General features: G+C 43.4%; 1 protein-coding gene across 7 annotated transcripts in view; it reads left to right on the forward strand.

Annotated features, from left to right (window-relative positions):
* The window catches only part of myrf (myelin regulatory factor), a 237,814-nt gene that overhangs the window by 133,519 nt on the left and 83,926 nt on the right, over window positions 1-20,369 (forward strand). For all 7 annotated transcript variants that reach the window (XM_072592149.1, XM_072592145.1, XM_072592142.1 and 4 more), the window contains one exon: window positions 10,419-10,480. In XM_072592149.1, coding sequence (XP_072448250.1) covers window positions 10,419-10,480 — 62 coding nt within the window. The remainder of the gene's footprint in view (window positions 1-10,418; window positions 10,481-20,369) is intronic.

A 20,369-nucleotide genomic window follows, 5' to 3' on the forward strand; every position in this document is an offset into this window, starting at 1 on the left:
GATTGAGTCGAGATGCCCAGGCTGCAGAGAGAACTAGCCTGGTAAGGCCTGGGACATGAGACTCTTGTCCGAATGCTGTCGATATATGGAATCATCTGAACCAGGCATGTTTCACACGAGTCCTTTGAACCCAGAAGGAACAGTGTGCTGTGGAACTCGGTTTGAGTTGCCTGGGACAACATGTCAATTGAAGACATAGCCCGAGGACATAAAAAAAATTACAGCCAAAGAAGGAAGCACATCTGCCCAGAGCTTTCAACCTCACCATTTACAAATCCTTACTCCCTTCAACGTCTCAACCCTCCTCTCATTTACCAGTTTTAATAAAAGGAAGCTCACACATCAAGCTTCATGGATCAAGATTTACATTTCATTGGACAGCACGGTGGCTCAGTGGTTAGTACTGATGCCTCACAGCACCAGGGTCCCAGGTTCGATTCCTGCCTCGAGTGACTGTCTGTGTGGAGTTTGCATGTTCTCCCCAAGTCTGTGGGTTTCCTCCGGGAGCTCCAGTTTCTTCCCACAGTCCAACAATATGCAGGTCAGGTGAATCAGCCATGCTAATTTGGCTATAGTGCTAGGTGCATTAGTCAGAATAAATATAGGTTAAGGGAATGGGTCTGTCTGAGTTACTCTTCAGAGGGTCGGTGTGTACTTGTTGGGCTGAAGGACCTGTTTTCATACAATAGGGAATCTAATCTAATCTCACATGCTGCTGGAAAGGACAATAAGTGCTCCATTATACCTGCTCAGTGCTCTGCTCATTGTGACGGTCTTTGCTCTCAGCACATCTTGTGGCCTTGAATGAGATGGCGTTACCTTACATTCTTGTCTCTGTTTTGACTGAGGTATGAGAGTGGTGGCTGTTGTTGTAAAGGTGTCTGTGGGGGCACAATCCAGTAGTTGATGCATTTCATCGATGCCGGGGCATGCTGAAACCCAGCTGCATAAATGGGGCAAGTTGGATGATGCTGGTGCCCCATGGGAGGTCAGTACCTCAGCTTTGAAATGATACTCTGGGTCAATGGAGCAGGCCACCAGCTCAGGCACAACTGGTATCTACATTAAATATTTCAGCAATCACAGACTGGCCAAGTTCACATGGTGCAGCATATAGCCCAAGAGCACCAGTGCTCAGTTCCTGCATTTACTCTGTGCTGCTGCATATAGCTCTCAGTAAAATCAGTCACTTTCTCATCTGTTCAAAGCTCTGACTTATGGTGACACACCTGTTGAACAGACTCTTCTATCGTTAGCGCATGGCCTCCACACTACTCTGGGGAACTCTGACATATAGAAGGATGCCTATTCCTGCTGGCCAAGGTGTTTAGATGGAGTTTAGTCTGCAGTCAGCTCCAGTACTTGGCCTGGTGATGGTAATGGAGTCAGGCATAGCATCTCAACAAAAGATCACATCTTGCCTTTGAGAGCACAGAGCTGAAGCTTCTAAATGCAATTCTATTTTTGAAAAGCTGTCAGATGGGGCTGGAATGCAATGCAACCCCTTATGTGAATCACCAATTTCTTATGGATTCCAATCTCCACAAATACTCGTTTTGTTGTGACAATGACATGCAAGTATGGACCCAGTCCTCCTGTCTGACCCTCTCTTGGCTAAGATAGACCCCCACTTCCATTGCCAAAATGGAAAAACACAAGAGAAATTGAGCACTATTGGCCTCAACACTGTGGCTCATTGATATGGGAAGATGCAAACCCACATCAGCACCATGGCTCATAGTCCAGCTGAGGGCTTAGTATGTACCCAGAATATACTCTGTCCATGTTCAGGAGCAGCATGCACCTTCATCCCCCTCAACTGCTTTGTCAGTTGATGTTTGAAAACCCAAAGGCCTGTTCTGGGAACTCAGCATTGCAGTGGGTATGTTTAGTGAATGAGATCATTAAATGGCTCCCTACATTGGAGCTAGTTTCTGGGGATCACACCTATCACTGTGTAGATGTCCTCAATCTAAGACCTTCTTCATTTTCTTTTGCTACCCTTTAGGAGGGCTCTCCTTCCTCTCCCTTGCTACATCAATGGTGAGCTCCAAGTTCACACACAGGAAATGCAGTCAACCCTTCCCTGGATTACAGCCCTTTGTTTTTCTTACTCTACCTTTCTTTCACCAGAAAATGCCATTGAACTGTAGCCGCTTTAATGGCTGCCATGGTTAATGTAAACTAGACTGGCTTCCTTTCTGCCCTACCTGTTCCTATTCCTCAACTGTTAATTAGCTACATGTAGATTGGGCAGCCAATTAGCAGTCTGCTCTCATAATGCCTTGAGTCACCATCTCTGTTGTTGTGTTAGGTTTGCAAATAATGGAGCCCTTCAATATTGAACCTCCCATATTAACACTAAGCAGTCAAGACGAAGTTAGATGATCATTTGAAAAGGAATATTATTAGATTACCTACAATGTGGAAACAGGCCCTTCGGCCCAACAAGTCCACACCGACCCTCCGAAGAATAACCCACCCACACCCATTTCCCCTCTGACTAATGCACCTAGCACTATGGGCAATTTATCATGGTCAATTCACCTGACTTACACATCTTTGGGAGGAAACCGGAGCAAACCCACGCAGACATGGGGAGAACGTGCAAACTCCACACAGACAGTTGCCCAAGGCTGGAATTGAACCTGGGACCCTGGTGCTGTGAGGTAACAGCACTAACCACTGAGCCACCGTGCCACTCAGTATGCATGGTTACAGGCAGAAGGCAGGAAAGTGGAAGACATACTGGGCTAAATGGCCTTTCACTATTCTGTAATAATTCTGTGAGCCTATGAACATGAAATGAACAATCTCAAGTGCCAGTTTGACTACATCACTGGTACCTATAGATCCTATTCAGGCAAAGACTGCAGCGACGCAAAGCCAGTTCTGTTGTCATCCTTCCTCCCTGACGTTAGGAATTGACAGACATTTCTCTGTTTACAGGAGAAATAGGAGCAGGATTAGGCCATCAAATCCTGCCCCTTCCCCACCAAGTGTGATTTATAAATCAGTAAGCACTTAGCTGTAGTAATGCATTAATCCAATTTTCTGTGCTATCCCCTTACACTGGAGGGTCCAATCTCCTTGCCAAAGCTGGACTTACACCAATGGCCCAGCCTGATGGAGTCCAGGATATTTTCACCGATATTTCAATCTCTCAACATAATTTCCACTATTGTAGGCTGAGGAAGGGCTCACCTCTAGTACCCTGACATCCATGGAGTAATTTTCCTCAACAATTGGACAGATATTCTGTCCCTTACAAGGTATTAGTAGACTTCCCAGGAAGTGGAACCTAGGCACTATCAGACCCCCACTGATTTCCTGGAGCTTTCATGAGGTGTTCTGCTGCAATCCTAGCAAGAAACCAGTCATCAAAGAACTTCTAATTCATTCCTACTATACGTAGGTACAGTAAGCAGAGTACTCTGTGGGACTTTCTACTGTATACTGTATTCTTTATACAGTGGTGTAGTTGGAACCAGATATATACAATATGGAAAAGATGCTTTTAAGGAAAGTTTCCCCTCCCCCATTCGCAGAGGTATGTAGATTAAGTCCATCTTGTCAGCCTGGTACAGACTAGCTCCCAATGTTTAACTTGTATCCACCATGCAAACATTGCTTTAAAAAAAAATCTGATAAACCTTTACATTATAGAGAATGATTCAAAACAGACTGTGTGGTCTGGCTGCAATTAGTAAAAATGGGTCAGTTTTTATGCACATGTTTAACCCATGGAGCCCCTAACTGAATCAAGTTCAATTATATGATTCTAACTGACTGTTTTTGGCAATGGATTTTTTTTTTCACAGGCCTTTCAGAGGGATTTTCTCTGCCCCCACGTCCTACAAACAAGAAAAGCATACCTTGAAAAGGTCACAGCAGAAATAAAGAAGTTATAGAACAGATTGAACTTGGCCACCTCACCTTTCCTCAGATTAGCTTGCTTGCACAGTTCATAAACCACCTTGCTAATAGGAAACAAAGAATAACAATCAATGAATTTATAGAGTATTGACCAGTGAACAATAATCTTTTACTGATCACAATATTTATAAAGTTTTATCTTAGAATGTCTCTAACACCAAATTACATGGATGCTGAAGTAAATTGATAAAATTCAGGGAAATATAAGAAAGTGAAAAGAGAATTAGTTATGGAACAGACGAATCATCATTGACATATAATATTGAATATTGTTTATTAGTCTATACTGGGAATAAAATAACAATTATGATTGTTGCTTAAAGAGTTAACCACTAAATGAAATTCATAGAGCTAATCCTGGTCGAATACTTGGCCACACATTGAAAGCTTCCCATAGTGAAGGGCAGCATAGAAATAAAATTCTGACTGTATTACATGTTGGTTAGATGGTAGGATTCATTTTCATAGCCTAGCTAAGGTGTGAAGAGGGCAGTTGTGCGAAAAACATCATTTCGTCTGACTTTCCCATTCTGTGCCTGTAAGAATCATGGCTTTACAAACAGCAACAGAAAAACCAGAACATGACAGTAGATGCTTTTATCAACACAGTAATGCCACGCTTCTTGCTGCTGCTTTTCTCATCATGACCTACTTGTGTTGCTCCGTATGCTGGCCTCAAGTGAATGTGATATCCAAATTGCTATCCCAATAGCACAACAGTACAGTTCCCAACTAGTCCACCCTCATTTTGACTGAGACCTTTGCAAGCATGCACTTTTTCAGATGGAAGCCTCAATATTGTACAGAAAGAAGAATCCCATGGTATCAGAAGGACTGTGAAGCTGTTTTATTGTCTGTTATCTCTCAGTATTGGGTAGCACATTTCTAAAATTAACCATTGGAAGTGGAATTTAAATGGTCATTCACCTGCAAGCACTTGAGTCATTGGTATTTATTTGGAGAAAAATCATTGCACTTTTACCGTGAAGCAGGCAGAATGGATATTGATGCTTTTTCTGACAGTACCATAAAACTGTCCAGCACAGAGCCTGTGGATGCTCAGGACATAGGATTTGTCTTGGTCCTTCCATTCCGTCTGGAGAAAGAGCAGCAACAGTAAATGAGAGGACTACAAGCATCTGCAGCAGGGCTAGTTAGAATTCTATTCATGAAGAGACTGATTGAGGACACTGCTGTTCATCTGAAACCATTTTCAGAAAGGCCTGCACCTCCTGTTCAGTTGGCACTGTAGCGGTGAAATTCACTGCAGCCTGCACCACTCACTTTCAGATCTTTCCAGGTTCCAGCAGTTGAGGTCAGCCATTTTCTCAGTTTGGAAGTCAGGCCTGCGCCAAGCAGGTGAGTAAAAATCTCTTTACTAAGGCTTTACCAATCAGTAGATCATGTTCCTCAGGGACACCAGGAAGCAGCAGAAGAGGCTGCAGCATCTTCTCATATTGCAGACCTCTCCAACCACTACAATCAAATTACTCCTGAAGTGAAGGCTGGCCCTCCATCAGTTCAGCACCCCTGTCAGTGGTTGTGAAGTAGTTTGTGCAGCAGAATGAGTAGGAATGAATTAGTGCCTGGTTACTGCAAGGGATCCCATGTGGATGTGAGGAGCAACTCAATCAGGTGTACTAAAAGGAAGAGGCAACACACTGTGGGTCACAGTGTGCAAGAAAGTGGATCCTGTTTGAGAACAGCCAATTGAGCATTTCAGGTATTGTTTGTTCAATAATGAAGAAATCAAGTGTGTATGTGCATGACTGTGTCTGAACGTGTCACGTGTATATGTATATATCTGGTATGTGTGTGTGTCTGAATGCATCAAGTGTGAACGTGTGTGTATCTGTTGATGTCTGTGCCAGGTGTGTGTGTCTATCTGTTTCTATCTGTTAATGTATGTGTGTGTGTGTTGATACCTGTGTATGGTGTGTGTGTGTGTGTCTGTCTGTCTGTCTGGTATGTATATCTGTCGATATCTGTGTCGTGTGTGTGTCTGTCTGGTGTGTAAATCTGTCGATATCTGTGTATCTGTCTGTCTGTCTGGTGTGTGTATATCTGTTGATATCTGTGTCTGATGTGTGTGCATTTGTGTGTGAATATATTTGTCAGTGTTTGCCTGTGTCTGGTGTACCATGTGATTAAAGGGCAGTTGGGGAGAGCAGAGAGGGTCACGATTGGAGTGTGAGCGGGAGAAGAAATGAAATTTAAAAGACCCAGTGCAGCAAATGTAATAGTACAAAGCATAATAATGGCTGTTGCTGTTTGTGTAAGCAACTTGAACCTCACACAGCATTGAACTCATATACTGAGTGCAGCTCCCATCCTTTCCATTTTCTTCTATCTCTGTCCAGGTCTTGTGCAGCATCTCCTTTAACATCAGTGGGAAGAAGATCTGTTTGTGGGCTCGCAACTCTTCTGGAAGACCTTCAGTGCTAATTATATATTGAAGTCTTTACAAATTATGCAGCAGAGTAAATGACTGCTCACTTTTAAGAGGATCATGCAATCTATAATCGGTACCAGAAAAACTGGGAATCCTGCACTCTGATTCAGAGTCAGTCATCATTGCAGAGACATGTGGACTGCTCTCAACTGAGATTTGGTTGAGCCTCACAGACATTATTGGATGGCAGCCTGTTGTTCCATGTACACTCAAAAAAGCCTGCCAAAAGTTAAAACTGGCCTGTGTAAATCTAAAGAGTTAGTGTTAACTTGTAAAGAATTAATTGGCCTAAGTCTATAGCAGCAGCTTCCTAGCAGCATCTCCAACTGGCTGTTACAATTCATGAGACATGTAAACAGCAAACAACTGACAGACATCATCAGGAAATTCTCTTACATCGTACAAAGATGGTGAGATAGTGTACAGGATTCAGTGAAACCCTAAAGACTATGTTGTGGTTCTGTTCGCCGAGCTGGGAATTTGTCTTGCAAACGTTTCATCCCCTGTCTAGGTGACATCCTCAGTGCTTGGGAGCCTCCTGTGAAGCGCTTCTGTGCTGTTTCCTCCGGCATTTATAGTGGCCTGTCTCTGCCACTTCCGGTTGTCAGTTCCAGCTGTCCGCTGTAGTGGCCGGTATATTGGGTCCAGGTCAATGTGTTTGTTGATAGAGTCTGTGGATGAGTGCCATGCCTCTAGGAATTCCCTGGCTGTTCTCTGTTTGGCTTGCCCTATAATGTTAGTGTTGTCCCAGTCGAATTCATGTTGCTTGTCGTCTGTGTGTGTGGCTACTAAGGATAGCTGATTGTGTCGTTTCGTGGCTAGTTGATGTTCGTGTATGCGGATCGTTAACTGTCTTCCTGTTTGTCCGATGTAGTGTTTTGTGCAGTCCTTGCATGGGATTTTGTACACTACATTGGTTTTGCTCATGGTGGGTATCGGGTCCTTGGTTCTGGTGAGTTGTTGTCTGAGAGTGGCTGTTGGTTTGTGTGCTGTTATGAGTCCTAGTGGTCGCAGTAGTCTGGCTGTCAGTTCAGAAATGCTCCTGATGTATGGTAGCGTGGCTAGTCCTTTGGGTTGCGGCATGTCCTCGTTCCGTTGTCTCTCCCTTAGGCATCTGTTGATGAAATTGCGAGGGTATCCGTTTTTGGTGAATACCTTGGTCTCATTCGATGTAACGGCACTGTTCACCTCCATCGACAAAACCCTAGCCAAAGAAACAATAGCCAACCTGCTGGACAGACATAACAGACAACAGGACGTTGAACCTATCAACAAAGACGGCATACTTAAACTACTGGACTTGTGCCTCACAACACACTTCACATTCAACAACCAAATATACGAACAAATCAACAGCACACCCATGGGCTCACTGATCTCTGGACTCATAGCAGAAGCAGTAATGCAAAAGTTAGAACAGTCTTACCGCAAATTCAACCCAACCTCTGGGTCAGATACGTGGATGACACCTTTGTAATAATTAAAAACACAGAAATAGAGAACACACACCAGATCATCAACGCCACACTCACAGGAATCCGATTCACTAGAGAGGAAGAAAAGGACAACCAACTCCCATTCCTAGATGTGATGGTAAAGAAAACACCGAACGGAGAATTCACCACAAAGGTTTACAGGAAAGCCACACACATAGACCAAGTCCTAAACTATGAAAGCAACCACCCCAACACACACAAAAGAAGTTGCATTAGGACACTATTCAAAAGGGCCACAACACTCTGCAGCACACCAGAACTACAAAAAGAGGAAGAGGAACACCTATTCGCCAAAAACGGATACCCTCGCAATTTCATCAACAGATGCCTAAGGGAGAGACAACGGAACGAGGACATGCCGCAACCCAAAGGACTAGCCACACTACCATACATCAGGAGCATTTCTGAACTGACAGCCAGACTACTGCGACCACTAGGACTCATAACAGCACACAAACCAACAGCCACGCTCAGCCAACAACTCACCAGAACGAAGGACCCGATACCCAACATGAGCAAAACTAATGTAGTGTACAAAATCCCATGCAAGGACTGCACAAAACACTACATCGGACAAACAGGAAGACAGTTAACAATCCGTATACACGAACATCAACTAGCCACGAAACGACACGACCAGCTATCCTTAGTAGCCACACACACAGACGACAAGCAACATGAATTCGACTGGGACAACACTAACATTATAGGGCAAGCCAAACAGAGAACAGCCAGGGAATTCCTAGAGGCATGGCACTCATCCACAGACTCTATCAACAAACACATCGACCTGGACCCAATATACTGGCCACTACAGCGGACAGCTGGAACTGACAACCGGAAGCGGCAGAGACAGGCCACTATAAATGCCGGAGGAAACAGCACAGAAGCGCTTCACAGGAGGCTCCCAAGCACTGAGGATGTCACCTAGACAGGGGACGAAACGTTTGCAAGACAAATTCCCAGCTCGGCGAACAGAACCACAACAACGAGCACCCGAGCTACAAATCTTCTCCCAAACTTTGAACCCTAAAGACTATTCCAGATTTTGTGATTACATAACAGAGATAAGCTTTGAAAGTGTATCTCTTCTTATGTAGTTCACAAAAATACATGGTGGGCATATTGAAGGGAATTGGTCATGTAAATGGAAGTAAACGTTTTGTGATAAATCACTTTAACCTTTTCTAACATGCTTCTCACATTTACCTCCTTGAACCAAAAGTTTGATCTGGCCATTTTTCATATTTTTCTCTGCCCGAACTCCATGTTTATTTCTGAAAACAAAAAATGCAAGAGATCACAGTAGGTAAGGTCACATCCATGGAGAGAGAGCAAGCTAACGTTTAGATGACTCTTGATCAGAGCTGACGTGAAGTGTGGAGGGGCCAGCATTTATGCAATCGTGGGCAGGGTGGAGTGATGGGGGAGAAAGGCTGCTGATAGACAATTGGAATTCCTGTTGTAGGGAAGAGCAAAACGTCTTCAGGGTGGGAATTCCTCAAAGAGACATGGCAGTTGATTAAATGATGAGTCATCTAGGCTCAAAACATTAGTTTGCTCTCTCTCTCTCTCTCTCTCTCCCTCTCTCTCTCTCCCCCCATGGATGCTGGCTGACCCACTGTGATTTCCAGCATTTTTTTGTCTTCAGTAAAGATTCCAGCATCTGCAATAATTTGCTCCTCGTGTTTACTTCATTGGGTCTGATGCAACTCCCTTCTGGACATTCAGCACGAGTTCACCGACACTGACTTAACTCATTTTCTCTCCTAATTTGTATTCTGTAACTTTGTGCTTTCTCTGTAGTTTTTAATTATAATGAGAAATAGAGGCAGGTGGCTGAGGGTTGGGTGAGAAATTCCTTTTCAGTGTCTCAATACTGAATTTGTCAGAAGATTGAGACACATTAATTTTAACATGGGAAATGTAAACAGTTTGTCTCATCCCTATGCTGACCTTCTTTTAAAACTGCTTTTCGCTGATACTTTTTCCTCTGCTTCTGTGGATTTCCAGGGGAACAGATGGCGCAACTTGTGTTTGTATATCCGTCATTGACACATTCAAATCAGCCACCATCCTGAATTCACAAAATGAAAGATCTTCGCCCTAAAACCTGCCAGTCCACTGGGTGGGCCAACCATTCACTCATTCTGTGTATAATGATGTTCCTTTTTTAAAGGATCTTGTCAGAATATTGTTCCAGCAGCTTTGCCCAGCCCTTGCCTGTGTATGTAGAGGATTGATAAAGCTACAAGGAAGAACATTGTGACGCGGAAACGAATGCACACTGTTTTGATTTTAAATAAAAGAAATAAGGAAATGATTAAAAGAAAACATAACAATATATTTCCTTTTATGGTTTTTGATTCATTTCTAAAGCCAGTTACAGGAATTCCAACCTGCCGTTAAGAAATGGTTCAGTATTTATGTTATATTTATTTGAATTGTCTTCAAGTTAAGCTATGGGCTAAATCATAGCTTTCAATTATTTTTATCATATAACTGAATGTTGTGCAATGCTTTTGTCTTCTCAGCACTTTACCTGAATCCCCTCCTGATTCTGGATCCGAGCCGTACTCCCCTCAACAGGTGAATGGTAAGCCCCATGTCTTCCTATTAGGGATTGGTTTGCTCTAGGCGCTACCAAACCTCTGTCTGAATAAAGGTGTGACCACATGCCTGAATTATCAGTGAAAGCAGCCATTTATTAATATTATCAAAGCCCTCAGCTTTTGTTTAGAGCTTCACTACACTGAAAGGCTTGGCGTGCTAAAATTAGTGAGTAAACAAAGCTAGCAAATGAGAAAAACTGCAGTCGTGACATTGGAAACCTGTAGGGTAGAGAATTACTGGCCAGTGGCCACTCTTTGAAATGAAATGCTGGGGACTGAAGGGGAAAAGTTAAAATAGTTAAAGGGAAGAGAGTCTGGATGATAAGAATTTCTGCTTGTTACAAGCACCTGTGTTCTGTTTTAATGAGCTTTACCTGTGCTTCTTGTGTTGTTGGAGTTGCATTGCTGTGCTTATCAAATGTTCCTTTCGTCAGAGATCCCACAATTCTGAAGTTATTGGTAAGTTATTTACCTGCTTTTGTAATTCTGTGTTAGATGTTTAAGTACGGGCATGGGAAGTGCTTTGTGAACTGTACAGGAGAAAAGATAATGAAAATAAGGAAAGAAGAGACTGGATGAAAGGAAGGGAGGGAGAAAACAAGAAAAAGGAGAACACTAGTTGAGAAAGAAAGGAGCGGGACTGAAGGCAGAGAGTGGGAGAAGTGACAGATGAAGATAAAATGGAATGCAAATAAAAGTAGTAGAACAGTATTGTTCTAGTCCCGTTGTATGGGATTTTAAATTCGAGGAGATGGTTTATAATAAATGCCTGTGTAAGCTAAGGTCTTCCTTTTATAATTGTTATGTTTTACTGTTGGAGATTGGAGGGGAAGTGGGAGAGGCATACCGTTTATCCCGTGGGGAATATGAGACAGCTTTAAGACCATTATTGTGTTACAAGGATGTATTTTCCAATTCCTAGTACCAATAATAGGCAGCAGCCAAGTGCAGCAGTCTGAAACACCCAGGACATCTCCAAAGGGATAGCGAGCTGGCAGTGGGGAGATCACTTGCACATAGCCAAAAGGGTGCAATGAAAGTGGAGCAGATTTTAGCTTTCACATGCTGACAGGCAATGGTGTATGACTGATGAGATTAGAGGTTGATCAGGGAGTACACTTTCTCTAATGGATTTTTAAGTTTTCAAGTGTTTGGATGTGAGCGCTAATAATAGAACAACAAAAATTTGGATTTATATTGTGCATTATTGTGCCTGTCAGAATTGTTCCCAATAACATTGCAGTTAAATACTTCTGGTATGTACATAAAGATATGGCAGCAATAGAACAGGTAAAATATGGATAATCTGTTTGTGATGGTGTTGTTGACAGACAGAAGCAAAACTTCACATTCTTCCATAGGCAATATCTGCCTGAACCAAAGGAACAGGTAGACAGGGCAACGGTTTAACAGTTCATTTACAGGGAGGTGCTTTCACAAGACAGCAGCCTCTCTGTACTGCAGCAGACAGCCCCTAACATAATGAAATCTTTCTCTAGAACTTGCACACTGAACCTTCTGACACATTGGTTGCTGCTCCACAGTGACACCTGTAAGGCAAACAGGATGTTGGACTTTGTAAACAGATCAGTGGAGCATAATTCAAAACAAGTTGTGCTCAAATTATACATTGCTTCCGTCAGGAACCCTTGAGTACTGCTTACAATCTTGCCCAGAGATACCTGGAAGTCATTAATGTCTCTGAGGTGGTTAACAGAGCAGCTATAAGGCTGGTCCTTAGAGTAAGAGATTTGAGATAATGGGGCCAGATTGGAGAAAATAGAGCGTTTCCAGAAGTGCCTCATACACAAGCTAACAACGACTGGAGGCAAGGAAGGTTCAGCACATTAGTTCAAACTTAATTGTGACAGTTGGCAAGTGGCCATGACTCAACTTCTTATAAAGCAAATTGAGAACTGATATCAATTATTCTTCATGTGAGCAACTTCCTGATAAGGAGATGGACTTCTGGACAGAGCAGTAGATATAACAACTTTGAATCAACAAAAGAAACAGTCAGGATATTTCAAACAGGTCTGGAAGTATGAACTTGAGTTGACCTTTCTTAAACAAGTTTATGATAGTATTACCTGAGAATGTTCCAACTGTGTCATGTGGACACTCTCATTTGGAGGTGTATCTGAATATAGAGATACTGAGCTAGATAGGTTGTCAGAATGCAGGGAGGAAATCCATGCCTTCCGTGGAACTGACCTGAGTACCATTCATTTATACAGAAGGGAAATCAGACAGACTTTGTTCCAGGCGTTTGATCTTCCCTGCAAGATTTCCTTCTCTGCAGCTCATGTACAATGACCTGGTTACAAGAACAAAGATGTAATGTATTGTTGTTACGAGGTGGCAGTTTTAATTGTATGGGCCAGCAGTAGCACAGAAGTGATTGCAGTTTCAGGGAAGCGCATTAGCTGTAGCCTGGAGGAGGGAATCCATTCTGCAGGCAGCGGGAGTTAAGGATGGTCCTCAGGAAGGGTCATCAGCACAAGGTGCACCTTTGGTAGCCTCCCAGCTCAGTCCTTTCATGCAGTACAAGCATAATGGAGCCTAGACTGGAGATAGCAAACGTACAGTACAGTATTAAGGGGCAAGCCATTTGATTTGAATGGTGCAGGAATTATGGTGCTTGGTTAGCCATGCTCATGGATGGGTATTCCGTTAACCTTTTTTTGCTGCCCGCTGTTTCTCAGAATGTCAGCATCCAGCCAAGACTGTCTTGTTAAGTGGCTGGGGCAGTAGTCAGTTGTGTGAATGACTAACACCAGATAAATATAAGCGGCAGTGTTAAAAGCTAGGCTTTACCTCTAAAAGGAGAGCAGCATTGGGCTGCTAGAAGCATTGGGAACTGAACAGAACCAGCAAGAAAGACCGAAGAGTGACACAACAGGGAAGAGATCGGGCTCCCATGTTTAAAGATGCTGCACTGAAAGCCTTGGTGAAGGATGCGGGGAAGGAAGGGAAATATCCTGGGGGCAACAGAGCCGCCTGAAAACAGAAGTGGATGAATGTGGAGGTAACACCGGGCTGACTTGATAGGATCAATGACAAGATTCAACGACCTCACTCAAATGGCAATGTCAAGTGACGGAAAATTCAAATTCCATGTCTCACCATTGTGTCACCAAGACCATAAGACCATAAGACATAGGAGTGGAAGTAAGGCCATTCGGCCCATCGAGTCCACTCCGCCATTCAATCATGGCTGATGCGCATTTCAGCTCCACTTGCCAGCATTCTCCCCGTAGCCCTTAATTCCTCTAGACCAACTTCAGTCACTGCTTAACTCACATTATCCCCAGTACCCATCTACCAACTGCTCTATTATCTAGATTCATATCTGACACAGGAACATAAGGGACCATGAAGTGTTGAGGCAGGGAAGGCCATTTAACCTTTTGAGCCTGCTCACTCATTCAGGTATGTAGTTTTCATATACATTAGAAATTATATAGCTGTTTAACCAGTGTATCCCCAGTCAATCCTGTCCTGGGGAAAAGTCTCTGGATATTGACTCTATCTATTCCACTCATTATCGTGTATACCTCGATCAAGTCTCCTCTTTTTCTCCTTCTCTCCAGAGAGAAAAGTCAGAGCTTACCTTTCCCTCCCTCCTGCAGGACAAAGTTGTGCACAACTAGAGACAGACAGAGGTAATTGGAGGGTACCATCTTCATCTTTCCCACAGTGGAAGAGATGGCACTCACTGATCATGGACAAAAGAAGTGCTGAAACCACCAAAGATGACAGTATCCTCATATGTAATCTTACAGCACATCTCCCTTCAATCCCACAGTGCCTCTGATTTAGAGGTAGTGAAAGCATGCAGCCCTTATTTTCCCTCTGCCTTTTACCACAATCGTTCTCATTTCTTTCTCCTTTTTGATAGCCAAGAACCATAACCTGGCCAGGCAATGGAGAAACTCCAAGAACTGTGTGAACATGAAGATACAGCACCTGGATTTCCACAACCAGCTCAAATTCAAAAACTGCATAAACTTTTGAGGATTTCACAGAGATGCAATCTGCATGTGATCAAATACTGAGAACGGGTCACTTGAAATGAGGGCACTAGCAGGTCTAATAGAGTTTGCTGGAGTGGGGAGATTACAAACAAGTGATGCTGAGGAGGACTCTTGGGGAGGGCACATTGATCCCAGAATGTATAGAAGACATCGGATGAGCACAATAAAATACTTGGTGTATTGGTCGACTGCTAGAAAGTGTCAACTCAATGCTAGTAAGAAGGAATCCATGCCAACTTGGCACAGAGGTTTCCTTAGAACTTGAGGCCCTTCCTTTCCACGGAGGAAGTGGTAACCAATGCATCATCATTCTTGTGTTCCCAACCATAATGCAACATTTGTTGACTGAAGCCTCAGTTTCTCCCATAATGCAACAGCTTCCAGCAGTAGGTGAGTGCTGCAGTGGAAGCTCAGCGTGCAGTCACCATGGCTGTGGAGCACGGGTGTGCAATGGGGTTTGCAGTCAAGCTTTTTGTCCTCCAACCAATTGCTGGGATTGCTGAGGTATGGCTCACAGAGGCGGGCAGTGGCTTCATGAAGCATGTTGTCATGTCTCAGAATAACATCGTAACTGCCGCTCAACCCTTGCTGTTGCCTGTCACCCGGTCAGCGCTGCCTCTCACAAACAATTTGAAGGTGCTTCATTCTGATTCTGGGCCTTCTAGACGCTGAGCTGCCAGAGATTGTCTGATTCTCAACCACTGAAAGACAACAGCCTTTCACCAGTCATGTTACAACCACTGGGAATGCAGCCAGAGTCAAATCCATGGCTACAAGAAGACTGGAAACACTCACTGATAAGTGATTCGTCTGAGCAAGAGAAAGAGAGACTTTACTACAGGCCCAGAATTGAATCCTGGTTGGTGAGTCAGAATCAAGGACCTCACTGTACTGCTGGGTGAACAGCCAGCAGGCACTACAAAAATAGCAACTTGGATTACACCCAGTGACACACACGAATATTAGAAATAGGAGGATAAAGCAGACAAATTGTGGCTGGAAAGTTGGGACAAAATGGAGGAGTTGGGACATTGCAAATGACTGTAGAGATATGGGACCTCTATGGGTTGGATGGTTTACACCTGAACAGAACTGGGACTGAGTTCCTTGTACGATATTTTGCTCATGCTATTGGGGAGAGTTTAAACTAACTTGGTAAGCGTGTGGGAGCTAATAGAGAGTATCAGAGAGGAATTCCAAGGTGCACCAAATTCGAGAGATAGATTGCTATACAATGGAGAAAATTAAGTTAATTAGTGGGTTCAGAATGCGTGAGAAAGTAATGAAATAAAAGTCAGGGTTACTGTGCAAGTATATGAATGCGCAGAGAGTGGTAAATTAGTTTGTGAGTTGCTGGCAGATTGCCAAGTGGGACATGGAGCTGTGGCTAGAAAGGAGACCTGGCTTCAGGAATGAAGAAGGGCTTATGCCCGAAACGTCGATTCTCCTGATCCTTGGATGCTGCCTGACCTGCTGCGCTTTTCCAGCAACACATTTTCAGCTCTGATCTCCAGCATCTGCAGTCCTCACTTTCTCCTCCTTCAGGAAGGGACTGGTTATTAAATATTCCTGGATACAAGGGAAACTAGAGAATAGCAAAAGGGTGAAGGTGGCATATTGATTAAGGAGAGTATTGCAGTGCTGGAGAAAGAGGATGTGGAAAGGGGACAAGGACAGAATTATTTAGCCAGTGCTAAGGAAATAAAAGGTGCAGTTCAATTGCTTGATGTAGTCAATAGACCATCAGCCACTGAAAAGGATGTAAAGGAACAAATTTGCAAATAAATTACAGTGAAGTACAAAAATGGTATAGTAGTTATAACAAGGGACTTTAATTATCTGAATATACAGGGATAGTAAAAGTTCAATGAGAAAGAAAACACTGCTAGATCTGGTTCTTGGGAATGACATGATCCAATTGGATCAAGTGTCAATGGGGGAGCATTTGAGGGACAGTGAAGATTTAGGGTGACCCAGGAAAACGACAATGGACAATCCAGGCCAAGAAAGTTAATTGGCAGAAAACTAGCGTCAGAGGAGTAAGATTAGATCAAGGTTGAAGTAAGTGGAGTTACGGTTGGCAGGAGAAGGAGTAGCTGGAATATAGGATTACCTTCAAAAACGAAATGATTTGGGCATGTTGCAGGTACATTTCCTTGAAAGGGAAATGTAGGGCAAACAAATCCAGAATTTGCTGATGACAAAAGAGATGGTTGTGATAAAGCAGAAAAATTGTGCTTATGACAGATATCAGGGAAATTGCTGGTTGAGGACCAAGCTGAATATAGAAGGTTCAGAGTGGTGGTGGGAAAACAAAGAAGCATAGAGAAAGTCTGAAAAGAAATTGGCAGCTAATGTAAAAGGGAATTCTAATGTCCTCCTAAAGGTATATAAATAGCAAACAGATGGAAAAATGAGACATTCAGGCTGGTAGAACAAAAATAAATGGATTTAGACAGAGAAGCAGAGAGAATAAGCAAAGTATTAAATATGCATTTTGCATCTGTCTTTGTTGGGGAGGAATTTGCTACCCAGGCTATGGTGAGAGAGGAGGACATTCAGTTTCTAGCGGGTATAAACTGATAAGGGGTGGGGCTATTGGATAGGCTGACTACACTTAATGTTGACAAAGCACCAAGACCAGATCAGAACCTTCCAGATATCCAAACTAAATGAGAAGGAATGTTTCAAATAGCCAAGCAACATTTTTTTAAGGGTGGTGCCAGAGGATCAATGTTCAGTCTCAGGCCATGGAGTCACTGTGAGGGTCTGTGCACACTGCTCACTGTGCAGATGCATTGACCTCCTATTTCAGAAGTCACTGCCATACACTGACACCAGAGGTCCATGGAATGACAGGAGAAATTAGAGGGAATGTAGTGGAGTACTAGAGAATTGCAAACCTTACAGATGGTGCAGTTACATTGGGCCAAATGGCTGCTTCCTGGACTGCAACAATTCTGTGAAGAGAGAATGTCCTTGATTTTTCTCACACAAGATATTGCAAGATATTGTGAACATCTGTAACTTCAGTGGGAGGGACTAAGGTTATCTTCACATCAAATGGCAAATTTTAGTGAGGAAACCTTACTGAAGCGTATATGTCTTTCATGTTGAGCTGGATAATATGGAGGCATCAGAGTCTCACCTGCTTACCTCCCTTCAGTTGTCCGGCCATTATTAAGTGATACTCAGGCGGCCAACTTCTGGCCTCTCCCAAGATTAAGATCTCTAGGGACAGAAATCCCACCCAGTGACAGCTGCTCTCCAATCAGAGCCCAGTAGCTCTTTAGAAAGGCAGTGTCCATGGACAGGCGGTGCCTGTTGCCCGGACAGCATCTGCTGGTGCCGAAGATTGAGGAGAAATCCAGGCCATGGGGAAGTAATGGCAGGGAGGATTTTTCGAAGAGGTTTTTGGTATCACAGGAAGGGGATCTTCTCAAAGAGCCCTGCTCTTTTATGATATTGTGTACCTCCATTACCTTTGAACGAGTGACCAGTCTTTCAGGAGATGACATACAGCCAGGACAGTTTTACTCGTTGCGCTTACTGCATGTCAATAGGCCTGCCTGGCACTGCATTAATGTCAGTGACTGCAGGGTGAGGCTCATCACAGTAATCATTAACCACCCACTTAAAGGCTTAAGGGGCAGCAAAGAGCAAGACTGACCACAGGCCATCCTGGCAGAGGCAGGAATATGGCGAACCTCAGGAACACCACCATCTTGCCAAAGAGGTAATGGCCTAGTGCTAATATCATTGATCCATTAATCCAGAGACCCAAGTAGCATACTGGGACCTGGCTTGAATCCGGCCACGGCAAGTGGTAGAATTTGAATTCAATAAATATCTGGAATTAAAGAGTCGAATGATGACCACAAATCCATTGTCAATTATAGGGAAGACCCATGTGGTCCACTAAATTTTGTTTTGGGAAGGAAACTGCCATCCTTATCGGGTCTGGCCTACATGTGACTCCAGACCCACAGCAATGTGGTTGACTCTTAATTGCCCTCTGGACAATTAGGGATGGGCAATAAATGCTGGCCTAGCCAGTGATGCCAGCATCCCGTGAATGAAGCAATAAAAAATCCTGCCTGGATATAGCCTCCTTCCTGAAAGCCATTCTCCCCCTCCTTGTACTCCATCTTCCAGAAGCTAGTCCTTCCACGTGTGGCCTCAGTTTATCTTCTAAATTATGCTGCACTCCATTGGGAAAGTCTAATGCATCCTGTCTGGAAGCAATTGGTTTGTGAAGAATCCAAAATATCAGCAAAACTCCTTCAGCCCCTGCCCACACCTCCTTGTAATTTGGCAACATTGAAGAATGAAGGCAGTACTAATTGCTTGCAAAATCAAATGAGAACTTCAAATAACGCAGAGGGGCGATTCCTTTTTGCGGGTGAACATGCAGCTATCTGAAATTAACAGAGGACTTTAGCTGATGCATTGAGCTCCAAGATGAAGTGCAGGCATCAAATTATGATTTTCTAGATATTAAAGATGTCAAGGGATATGGGGCAGATATGTGAAAATAGCATTGATGCATCAGATCAACTGTGATCTTGGTGAATGGCAGAGCAAGAACTGACGGGCTGAATGGCCTGCTCCTCCTATTTCTTATACTCTGAGCACAGGTTACTTCATTTAATCTGCTTTTCCGATGGATCAGAAAGAGTTCAAATTCTGGTGTTGAAAATGGAAAGTCATCATACTATAGCCTACAAATGTTACAGCAGTATCGATGTATATGTGAACATGGGGATGGAGTGGGGTTACCTGATACATACTGGACTTTCCAGATAAGGGCTGTCGATGTAGGGAAATGTTTCCAGGTTTTGTGAGGATTTGCACTCTGATGTTCATTTATGCATGTGCTCAGGTGAACAATAAAACTCCAGCTACATTGACCATAAGTTACACTGAGGCCAGAATCAGTTAAAACTTTATCCATACCACCCCAACCACGTGGATTAGTTTTAATGCACCACAGATTAACTCACAATCAGTAGTAAACACCTTCTGGCTTCTCTTTTCCAGTTGATATTTAATGTCAGCTTGTTTGAGGTTTGATTCAGCTTTGCGCTCTCTCTCCCTGTGTCATTGAGGCTCTCTCAAGGACATTTCAGATTGTATTAAAGGTGAAAATTTGAGGAGGCTTTAATCCCAATTGCATGGACTGGATTTGAACCTAGACTGCGGATGTGAAGTACCAATTCTAACTCCAGCACCATGTAATGCCATACATGTAAGGACACCTGGGGAAAGGGGTGGAACCCTGATATTTAATCTCTTAATTACAATAATAGATTTGATTTCTGCCGATATCAATTCTATAATTGATTCAAAGTTGTGTTCAGTTCCAGTGTCTGAGCTTGTGGATCTGAGAGTCCGATCAGGTGTCAATGTCTCCAGTCCTGTGCTGTTCCTCTTTGCCCTCCTCCTAGGCTGCTGCCACTCAGCAGGCAGCAGTTCTTGGTGCCTGGAAGCAGCACATTCAGAGAGGAAGGTTGGTGTAAGTGAAGTGGGTGAGGTGGGAATTAGGAGATCCATGGTCAGCAGCTGCTCATGGATTGTGAAAGAGCAGAAAGCAAGAGCATAACATCGACATTGTGAAATTATTCCCAAAATTCTTTTTTTACAAGTATGGTTTTTAAGAGGGTTATCCAGATTAGAGAGGCAATTTATAACAACTGTTTGTTTAAGAAACTGTGTTTTTAAAAGTGAGAGAGTTATTCAGAATGATAAGAAACAGTACACCTTGTAATGTCAAGGAAAAACTCCCTGCATTAGGTTGGCAGGAAGCCAGAACAAACATCATAAAATCTGGGATACT

The sequence above is a fragment of the Chiloscyllium punctatum genome, chromosome 22 (assembly GCF_047496795.1).
Source record: "Chiloscyllium punctatum isolate Juve2018m chromosome 22, sChiPun1.3, whole genome shotgun sequence".
Classification (NCBI taxonomy): domain Eukaryota; kingdom Metazoa; phylum Chordata; class Chondrichthyes; order Orectolobiformes; family Hemiscylliidae; genus Chiloscyllium; species Chiloscyllium punctatum.